The sequence below is a fragment of the Aquila chrysaetos genome, chromosome 12 (genome assembly GCF_900496995.4).
Source record: "Aquila chrysaetos chrysaetos chromosome 12, bAquChr1.4, whole genome shotgun sequence".
In the NCBI taxonomy this organism is placed as follows: Eukaryota; Metazoa; Chordata; class Aves; order Accipitriformes; family Accipitridae; genus Aquila; species Aquila chrysaetos.
The window spans coordinates 5,561,649-5,572,203 of record NC_044015.1 but is presented as its reverse complement, the minus strand read 5'-3'; the positions used below and the strand labels follow the sequence as shown (position 1 = coordinate 5,572,203).

At 65.4% G+C, this 10,555-nt stretch overlaps 1 protein-coding gene across 8 annotated transcripts in view; it reads right to left on the bottom strand.

The window, feature by feature from the left end:
- NFIC (nuclear factor I C) overlaps positions 1 to 10,555 on the bottom strand; it is a 44,132-nt gene continuing 33,577 nt past the window's right edge. For 3 of the 8 annotated variants that reach the window (XM_030032830.2, XM_030032828.2, XM_030032829.2), the window contains exons 6-11: positions 10,369 to 10,493; positions 8,302 to 8,430; positions 7,999 to 8,183; positions 6,356 to 6,515; positions 4,629 to 4,714; positions 1 to 2,362 (exon numbers count right to left, since the gene is read on the bottom strand). In XM_030032830.2, coding sequence (XP_029888690.1) covers positions 2,345 to 2,362; positions 4,629 to 4,714; positions 6,356 to 6,515; positions 7,999 to 8,183; positions 8,302 to 8,430; positions 10,369 to 10,493 — 703 coding nt within the window. In that variant the 3' untranslated portion in view covers positions 1 to 2,344. The remainder of the gene's footprint in view (positions 2,363 to 4,628; positions 4,715 to 6,355; positions 6,516 to 7,998; positions 8,184 to 8,301; positions 8,431 to 10,368; positions 10,494 to 10,555) is intronic. The other 5 variants (XM_030032831.2, XM_030032832.2, XM_030032833.2 and 2 more) reach the window with 3 other exon arrangements.

Genomic DNA, 10,555 nt, shown 5'->3' with positions numbered 1-10,555 from the left:
GAATTTTTTTTTTTTTTTTCCTCTTTTTTTTTTTCTCTTTTGCTGAAGGGGGAAGGTAGAGCCGGTTAATACAGTCTGCCATGCACAGCATCAGCCATCCGCGGCTGGGTTGAGCCAGGTCACCAGATCCTGTTAAAGCACCATGCAGTTTATTTGTCTTTTTTTTTTTTTTGTCTTTTTCTTTTTTTTCATGTGTTTCTTTTCTCAGATCTTTTTAAAAAAACAGGTTTCCTTCTCCGCCAAGCGCTTTTTTTTTTTTTTTTTTTTTTTTTCCTTTTTTTTGTGGGTTTTCTCCGTTTCTTGTCCTTTTTGATTACTTTTTCTCTCCCGGGATTTCCTGCGTCAGCCCTTTCCCCGGTGCCACGCCGCGGGCGGGCAGGATCCGGCCTCGCTGTGCTGTCCCGGGGGGTGGGAAGCGGGGTGGAGCGGGGGGCCGGTGGGATGGGGGATGCGATGCCGGTGGTCCACGGGCCGGCTCTGGGTGCCAGGGGAGGGGGCCAGGCCGGTGGTGGCGGTGGCTTCGGTGACGTCCCCTGCTCCCGGACATCCCACGGTGGCTTCTCTCCATCATCACCTGTGGGGTGTCCCCTGGGGCGTGGGCTCCCTGGGGTCCCTTTGGGGACACGCCTGGGACCGGTCTCCTCCGTGGCCGCCACCATCTCGCTGGAGACGCCGGGTGCCTTCGTCATCTTCCTCCTCCTCCTCGCCTCGGCCGCCGCGTGGGTCCCTCTGCTCTAAGGCACTGCCACGTCCCCGCGTCCCCTTCCCGGCCACGCCGCCATCGCGTGGGACGGGGACGGCCAGGCGCTTCCTCCAGCGCTGTCCCCGGCCGGGGGCTCCGCCGGGGGTCCCGGGACCCCTCCCCGCCGCAGTTCAGGCACTTGACGCGGGGCCAGGGGCTCCGTGGGGCTGGCTCTGCCCTCGCCCTCGCTCGGGCTCCTTTTCTCCATCCTTTTGTATTTAAAAAAAAAAAAAAAAAAAAAACCCAAAAAACCCCAAACCAGCCATCCCGGCAAGCCAGTGCCGGGGGCTCCGTCTCCTCCTCCTCCTCCTCTTTCTCCTCCTCCTCCTCCTTTTTTGTGATTTTTTTTTTCTTCTTCTCTTTCTTTTTTTTTTTTTTGACGATTCCCTCTTAAAAGTGCATTTCCTACAAAATGTGCAACACGAGCGCACCCTCTCCTCGCCATCCACCTGGAACCTGTCCACAGGAATGCATAGCTCAGACACACGGACGCACACCCCACCACAGCCCCACGGAACCCCCGGCGTGGGGACACAGGGACACACGTGGGGACACGTGGGGACGGGGCTGGTGGACGCCGGCGGGCAAGGAAGGCATTGCAGAGAGACGGCGACCGATGCCCCGGCTCGACGGTGGCAGCCCGGGTCCCACCGGGGCCGTGGTGGGAGCGTGCCCACGCCACGTCCCCAAGGGAATTGGGGTGCCACCGCCACCGCGACCGTCTCCAGCTGTGCCCATGCACCCTCCGTGGCCCAAAGCCCCCTCCTCCTGTGACACCCGCTCGTGCCAAGCCGAGCCGGCCACCGTGCCACCTGGCCATCATGCCACCGTGTCACTGTGCCACCACGCCACTGCGTCACCGCATCGCCGTGTCACCGCATCACCACGTCACCGTGTCACCGCAGCACGGTGTCGCCCATCCCCGAGGCGCTTTCACGGCACGGAGCATCACATCGTCCCAACGGCAAGCGTGGCCGCGTCCGTTGGGAACCGGCGGCAGGAGGTGTCGTCCCCCCACCCTGCCGTGCCCCACCCCGGCCCCGGGGCCTCCCGAGAGTCTGCGTGGGGCCGGGGGGGGGTGGGTGGGGGGTGGTGGGGGGGTTTGATCTTTTCTACTCACATAGAGGCAAGAATGAGAGAGTCAAGAGCCGTTTGCATATCCGACCCTCCGGCAAGTGGCCAGCAGGGCTCTGGCGCCGCAGCCCCGCTGCCGCTCCGGGAGGCATCACTGGCACGAGTTGTGTCAGGTCTCGGCGCGGCGCCGGCCGACGGGGCAAATAATAGTGTTTTTCTTTCTTTTTTTTCTGTTTCTTTGTTTTCTGGTGCATCGCTGGGGTGGGGGGGGAAGGTCCTCCTGGGATGGGTTGTTGTTTTGTTTGTATTTTTTTTTCCTTTTTAAAAAAGTTTGACCCTTTTCCTTCTTCCTTTCCCTCGCTCTTTCCTTCGGGTGTGGGTTTTGCTTGTCGTCGTCGTCATCGTCGTCGTGAGTCCGCGCTCTCCGTCGTCACCGCAAGGCTGGGCCTGGTGCTCGGGGACGGGGATGTTCCTCTGGGGGTGCCTAAAGCAGAGGAGAAGGGAGGCGAAGGGGCGGCACGGCGGCGGTTATCCCAGGTACCAGGACTGCCAGGAGAGAAGACAGAGGCTGGCATTAGTGCTCTGCGACATGGAGCCACTCCGTGCCCCCCTGGCATGTGTGTCCCCCCCTGAGACAGCTGTCCCCATGCTGCCACCCTGCTCGTTTTGCCTTGCTGCCCTGCATGGTGTCCCCATTCCTGCACTGAGTTTGTCAGCCCTCTGTGCCAGGGCCACCCGTGTCCCCCTTGGTTGCCAGTCCCTCTGCACCTCCGCGGCGAAGGCAACGCTTCCCAGGGAATGATCCCACTTGGAGATGGGTGGGGGGTGGCAGGGCTGGGGACCCCGTGGGGTGGCCCCCTGCCACCCTCCCATTGTCTCCCCCCTCAGCCCCAAGTTCAAGTTCGTCCCTGATTACCTCATGTCTGGTTTCCGCTGGCAACGAGACAGCTCGGGGCCGCCGCTTCCCTTAACCCTTCCCGGCCCCGCCACACATGACCCAAGAGCAGCAGGTCTCAGCTACCCCTCCCTGGGATACAGGACACCACTTCGTTTCCCTTGTGCCTCAGTTTCCCCATGCAGAGCATCCTTGAGCCCTGGGGAGGCTCCCAGAGCATGATCGGACTCATGTGCGCAGGGACAGGGACCCTGGGGTCCTGGGGCTGCGAGCAGCCATAACCCCCACGGCTTTGTGGGTTGCAGGGACCCCGGCACCCTGCTCCCCCGGGGTTCTCCAGGCACTGCCCCCTGTCTCCTCTCTAGGAACCTAAAAGCCTCAGGGTGCCCACCCCACTGTGCTCTGCCCACGTGTAGGATTAGGGAAACTGAGGCAGGGCAGGAGGCTGTGTTTGCCTCCTGCTACAGCACAGCACCCTTGGCTGTCCCAGGTCATGGCCTCCGAGTGTTTGCACCCTGGCACAGCACAGCACAGCACGCTTGGGTGCCCCATAGCACAGCTCACGGTCCCCAAGTGTTCGCACCCTGGCACAGCACTGCACCCTTGGGTGCCCCATGGCACAGCTGATGGTCCCCGAGTGCTTGCACCCTAGCAAAGCACAGCACCTCCGGGTGCCCCATGGCAAGGCTCAGTGCCCTGAGTATTCGCCCCCAGTGGGTGCAGCAGCCCGGAGTGCCCCCAGTACAGTGCCATCCACACACCCATCCCGCTGCCCTGGCACTGGCGTCACCTGCCGGGCAGGGCTGCAGCCTCCCAAAGCTGCCCCTGCTGGGACAGCTGAGGCCGGCCAACTCGTATCACAAATGAGGCAAGGTGCCGGCACTCCTGCCCTGGCCCTGCGGCACTGCCCATAGCGCTGGCGCTGGCTCACAAACTACCGGTTAAAAAATACCCAGGACTAACGAAAAGTCCCTGGAAAGGCGCACTCTACATCCCACTGCGGCTGAAGCAGCCGGTGGGCGCAGTCGGGCAAAAGCAGGGTGCCCGTGCCGACCTGGAGAGGGGCCACACGGCTCCAGTGCCCCTTGTTCGGGGATGCTGCGGTCACCTGGGCAGCCTGGCTGTGCCGCAGTGCCAGGCGGGACACAGCTGGAGCCTGGCGAGGGGAGGGCAAGGTGCCAGGTGTGGGCATGGCAGTGACCTCCCTCTGCAGTGGGGGACCCTTGGTGGCCCTGAGCCACCAGCAGCGCCCGAGGCCCTGGCACAGGGTGCCAGGTATTGATGCCCGTGGTGGGGATGCCATGGTGGCAATGCCCACAGCGGCGGTATCAAGGCAGTGATGCCCACAGCAGCAGTGCCTGCAGTGGCAACGCCAGGGCAGCGATGCCATGGTGGTGACGCCCACGGTGGCAATGCGCACGGCAGCAATGCCCACGGCAGCGATGCCCACAGCGGTGATGCCCACGATAGCGGTGCCCACAGCAGTTGTGCCCACAGCAGTTATGCCCACAGTGGCGAGGCCCACGGTGGCAATGCCCATGGCAGTGATGCCACTGCAGCAATGCCACGGCAGCGATGCCGTGGCAGGGATGCCCATGTCAGCAATGCCATAGCAGTGACGCCTATGATGGCGATGCCCGCAACGGCCATGCCCATGGTGGCGACACCCATGGCAGTGATGCCACGATGGTGATGCCCATTGTGGCAACGGCCAAGGTGGCGATGCCCACAGCGGCAATACCACGGCAGCGATGCCGTGGTGCGGATGCCCGTATCAGCAACGCCATGGCAGCGAGACCCACGACGGCGATACCCGCGACGGCCATGCCCACGGCGGCGATGCCCACGGCGATGCCACGGCGGTGGTGCCCTGGGCGAGGGCAGGAGGGTTCCCCCCAGCAGCATCCCCGCTCTCACCTGTGCCTGATAGATACTCCCAGGATCCCTTGGTCCTAATCCCACGAAGGAACGGTTCGCAGGGGGCGTGCCTGGTGCAGAGTAGGCTGGGGAACAAACGAGAGCTCATTAACGGGGCTGCCGGCGGCACCTCCATTGTCCCCCCTGGGGCCAAACCCGGCCCGCTCCCTGGTGTTGCTGGGACGGGCGTCCCGGGCACCCGCAGCTGGCGGCTGGGCGACGTCCCTGGCCGCGCCCCGGCGGCGGGCGAGCGGAGGCCAGGGGTGCTGCGCTCAGGGCGGTGCTGCCCGTGCCTGTGCCCTGCTGGAGGGGCGGCTTCGGCAGGCTGGGGGGGCGAGACGCCCCCCGGGATGCAGGCGCAGACGGGTGCTCCCCTGCCGTGCCGGTGCTGCGGCTTCCCGAGCGGAGCTGCCGTGGGGCGAGCGCGACGGGAGCCACCAGCTCCACTCGGCCACGTCCCCCCGCTGCCGCCTCCACCCCACAGCTGGGGGTCCAGCGGTGGGACCCCCGGCCCCGCTAATCTCCTGGGCTGAGCCCCAGCGGAAGCAGGGTGCTGCTGGAGGGCACGGGGGGCTCGGAGCCAGCTGGCCTCTGCGCCTCTTGGGGACAGCCAGTGTCCCCCGCACACATCCTTCCCCGAGCCTGGGGGGAACTGGCACTGCCTGGTCCTTCCCCGTGGCCCTGGCCCCGTCACCGGCCGGGCCACGCCACACGGAGCTCTCCCCTCCAGATCGGCCAGGCTTTGATTTCTTCATGCCACATAACCTCGACACTCGCCGGCTGGCTGGTGGCACCCAGCAGTGGCCTGTCCCCTGGGGGACTTGACCCTGTGGGGACGTGGCAGCCTCTCAGGGTACCAGGAGGTGTCCCGTGGGTACAGTGGGACGGGGACAGGGACAACCCCTCACAGAGTGCGGTGATGGCACAGCGTCCCACCACTGCGGCACACGCCCCGATGCCAGCCTGGGGGTGACACCAGTGTCTCCCCTCTGCGACCCCGGGTCCAACACCCCAAAATCCTCCTGGCCAAGGCGCTAAACCGCCCGAGGCAGAGTGGCGGGAGATGAGCTCGTCAGCCACCACTACTAACGAGGCCCCCCAGGCGCCTCCTGCCAAGGGTTCCAGGGGGCCTGCACGCAGTCCTTGCACCCACGTCGCTTCACAGCCCCCGACCAGATCGGGGTCCCCAGTGCTGGGGACCCCTGTGGCAGCAAGAGGATGGCAGCCCCGTGTGGCGCAGCCAGGCATGTTGCCCCCAGCCCCAGCGCCACACCCATGCTGGCTGGTCCCCATGTCACCGGCAGCACCGCTGCCGCTGGCCGGTGGGGAAACTGAGGCACAGAGAGGCGACAGCCTCCCCCACAAGCCCTGCCCACGCTGGCTGGGTTTGGGCAGGACACTGGATTCGGGGAGCTCCGCCACGGCTCCGCTCCCGCTCCCCCAGCCGTCTCAGAGGGATGCGGGACTTGGGCTGGTCCCTGGGACCAGCGCAGGACCCCCAGCTTGGGGGACACAACAGCTGCCTGCCCAAACCCTGCCCGCTCCAACCTGCCTGAGACCCAGCAAACTCATTGTGTGCCGGCTGCCGCCCTCTCCCCGGCTGCAGGGAGGCCACCTCCGCCAACATCCCCCCGGCAGCACTGAGACGAGGGGGGGACCTTGGGGGGACTGCAAGAGGAGGGGGCCGGCTGGGCCGGGGAGAGGGGTGGGCGCCGCGGGGTGCTTACTGGGTGATGTCGGTGAGGTCGTCCCTCCCTCGGTAGTTGTCGTGGTGGATTTGGTGTCAGGAGAGACGGCCAAGCGGGGCATGCCGGGGGGAGGTGGCGGCGCCAGCATCTGCGTGGGCAGGTAGTGGCTGGGCACTTTCACTTGACCACTTCCATTTAACTGGGGACACAACACAGACAGAAAAACAAACAGCACAAGCCATTAGGAAGCACGCGCAGCACCGGCAAAGCCGGCCCGGTGAGCCCCCGGTGCTGCCCGGCATGGGAGCAGAGCATCCCTCACCACTGACACGAGTTTGTTGGGTCTCAGAGCAGCCCTGAACGGTCGGCGCCAGCGACAGGGAAATCACGGCGGTGCAGGGGGGTTCGGGGTGGGCTGGGGGGGGGGCCGTGCCCCATAGCGGCGCATGCTGGAGCCAGGGCACTGTGCCCCCCTCTCTGCGGCGGCAGGAGGCCTTTGAAGCGCTCACCTGCGGGGAAGGGGCACCCCGCGGCAGTGGCGCAGCGGTGACCTTCAAAGGCTCCTGTACCAGTTCCTCGTGCCCAACCCGGTCGGGGGGCTGCTCTGAATCCGGTTTCCACCAGCTCGGCACTGAGCTGCTGCGCGGGAGAAGAGCAGCCGTGCCCCTCACCCTGGCATCAGGCCTTGCTGAGCAGCAGGCGGGTGCTGAGCAGAGCTCAGAGGGGCTCCCTGAGACCCTCTGCATCCGGGGGGCAGAGTGGGGGCGTGGGGCACAGGAGGGCATGGGAGCGGGAATGTGGCCACCCCTGGACCCTGGCTTCAGGCATGAAGGGAGCCTGGGGGGGTGGGTGCATGGGGTGCTGGGTGTGTGGGGTGCTGGGTGTGTGGGGTGCTGGGTATGCAGGGTGCATGGGGTGCTGGGTGTGCATTGCTCAGTACAAGGGGTGCTGGGTGTGTCTGGTGCTGAGTGCATGGGGTGCTGGATGCACTGCATGCAGGGTGCTGGGTGTGCAGGGTGCACGGGTTGCTGGGTGCGTGGGGTGCTGGGTGTGTGGGGTGCTGGGTGCTGGGGCGAGGGAAGGCGTACAGCAGCACGGTGTGGCCCTGCCACCCCTGTGGGGATGCTGGGGGACACGGCGCAGTGGCGGGGCTGACGGGTCACCAGCTGGCTGCACGGGCGGACGGGGCACGTAGAGCCCATCGCTCTCCCAGGCACGCTGGCGGACGGTGGCTCTTTGGCGACGGTCACACATCCCCTGCCAGATGCCCCGCTCCCAACAGACACCCGCAGCCCCGACTGACGGCTCAGGCCCGGCACCCACCGCCCTGTCACCCCTACGAGGTGGCACCCCGTGCTGAGCCAGGGGACGGCACCTCCATCGCCAGAGAAACGAGATGCCAACACCGACCAGGCGCAGCGGCGCTCCCGAAACAACGCAAGGCACCGGCCGGAGCTGCTCAGCCCCAACCGCAGCAGTAGGAACACCCTACTGGGCTGGGTGCTGGCACCCGGGTGCCAACGGAGCACCCCAACCCCCCACATGCGGCGGCGGTGGTGGCGGTGACGGCGGTGGCGGCAGACGATCCAGGGGACGCCCCTCCGGCAGCCCGGCCGGCAGCAGCCCCCGGCGCCCCACGGCGAGGTCAGTGATGGGATGCAGGGATGGGGCCGGATCCTTACCGGTCCGGGCTGCTGGTTGGACGGGTCGCAGGCCAGCGAGACGAGATCTTTCAGCGGGTCCTGCGGGTTGAGATGAGGCGGGTACCGAATGGCCGTGTGCGGGAAGTAGGTGGAGGCCGTCTGGGGGAGGATGGAGGTGGTGGGGAAATGCAGCGCAGACGATGGGTGCGGGCTTCGAGCGATACCTGCAGGCGAGAGCGGAAGGGGGGACCCACCGGCGTCACTGGAAGCTAGCCACTGCCCCAGCCCCCTGCCCGCTCACCCACTTGCTCTGTGCCTCGGTTTCCCTGCCAGGACACTCACCGCTGTGCACCGCGATGACGGGACGGTGGTGCTGTGTGAAGCTGCTCAGCCGGGGCGAGGAGTCCTGGGGCGACGGGCTGTTGAAGGGGGACTTGTCCATCTCCGTCTTCTTCACGGTGGGGGAGATGCCTGGGGAAAGTGGGGCATAGTGTCACACTCTGGCACCTGCCGTGGGACCCCAAAGTCCCAGGGCGGCTGCCAGCCCGGCCCGGGGTTGGGGCGCTCGTTCCTGGGGCGAGGGGCACCCTGGGGACAGGCTGGGCATGGAGAGGGTGCGTGGGTGTGAGCGTGTGTGTGTGTGCACACATCTGTACATGTGCAGGAGGGTGTGCACATGTGTGGACACCTCTAGCGGTGTACGACAGGTGTGTACCATGCACGCGTGTGTGCACTGGTATATGGCGTGCATGAGTGTGCACACACCTGCATGTGCACATGTACACGCACGTGCACACGTGCGTGTGTGTGCATCGGCACGACCGTGTGCACCTGTGTGAGTGTGTGTACATGTACGTGTGTGTGCAGGCTTGTGTTCATGCGCGGGCATCAGCCGGAGCATGCGTGCGCGTGTACCTGTGTGCACAACTGTGCATGCAAGCGCACATTTGTGTGTGCATGCAGGTGCACACAGCTCTGTGTATGTGCATGTGCCCACCCCAGGTGCAGAAATGGGTGCCCCTATGGGTGCCCCTGTGACCCCACAGTCCCCACTGGGCACCCACCTCCCCTGGCACCCTGGGGACCACATCCTGCCAGCACAAGATGCTCCCAGGGAGGCAGAAAGGTGTCAGCTTGGGGGTTGACCCCTCCAGGGACCTGCAGCCCCTCCCTAGGACCCCCGCAGAGCACCGGGTGTCTGGGTCCCCGAGGGCCACCCTGGGGCGCAGGACCGAGCGGGAGGGGGTGGTGGGCACGTTAATCCCCTGCCACCGTGGCTTTAGCTCTGGCCATTTGGCCCAGGCCCTGTAATGGGTTTAGCCCCTTCTCAGCCAGGGGTTAGGAGGATTTCCCAGAACATCCCGTACAGGATTGCCATAACCCCCCCGCTGCCACGGCTGAGCCCCCCCACTGCCCCCCCTCGTCCCTGCCCCGGATCAGGCCACCGGCGGGGGACAAGGGACGCCCCGGCACGGCTCCCTTCCTCCACACACGCCCGCACGCCCATGTGCAACACTGCGGGGAGGGGGTTACATCTCCCTCCGGGACCCTCCTGCCCTCCCACCTGCCCCCCCCGTGGCACTGGCCCCATGAGGCCTGAGGTGGGGCAGGATGGGGCACAGTCCCTGGCCCATATGGGGCACTGTCCTGGGGCAGGACTCGCTTTCCCCAAGCCTCCTTCCGACAGCATCGGTACCTCCAGCCCCCCCAGCTGGGCACCCCCCAGGCTCTGGCAGGGCTGGGGGGGCCAGGATGGATCCTGCCCCACTGTTGGGGTGCGGGGAGGCAGAATAAGAGCCAAGGGGGGAGAAAGATGAGCGGCTCCTTCGCCTGCAGCCCCGCAAAGGCGCCCTGGGGCGTGGGAGCCGCTGTGCCAGCCCTGCAGCATCGCTTTAATTAGCCCAGCCCCCCCCCCTTTTCTTAATGAACAGCTAATTGGGGCTGTCTAGACAGGAAAGGGAAAAAAAAAGCCAAGCAAGAAAGCAAGCTGTCCGTAGCGCCAAGCGGCCGCCGTGGGGCTGGGAGAGGCCAGCGTGGGGCTGGGGCACTGGGCTGGCCCTATAGAGAGCACCTATAGAGAGAGCCTGTGCCTAAATGGGGGGAGATACAGCAACACCTGGACACCTTTGGAGAGCCTGTGACTTAATGGGGGGCTCTGTAGTAACCCCACAGCACCTACAGAGAAGCAGTGACTTGCTGGGGGTCCCTGTAGCAACACCACAGCACCTATAGCCAGCTGGTGCTTTGACTTGAGGATCCCTATAGCAACACCATGGCACATACAGAGCGTCCAGGCTTTCACAGGGGAGGTCTGACAGTGGTGCCTGTAGAGGACCCGTGAGTTGGCTGGGGGGGCCCTATAGCAGCAGGAGGGCACCTATAGGGAGGCCCCTATAGGGAGTCACCTACCCCCTTCCATGTCTTCTGTCCAGTTGCGGCTGCTGCTGGTGGGGGAGTTGGAGGAGGTGTAGTACTCGCCCCCCGGGCTGGTGTCGATGTCGTCCTCCATGGACCCCGACTTGTGCCGTTTGCTCCTGGGGGGCAGGGAAGGGATCAGCGCCAGCCCGCAGCAGGATCCGGCCTGCCCCCCCGCCTC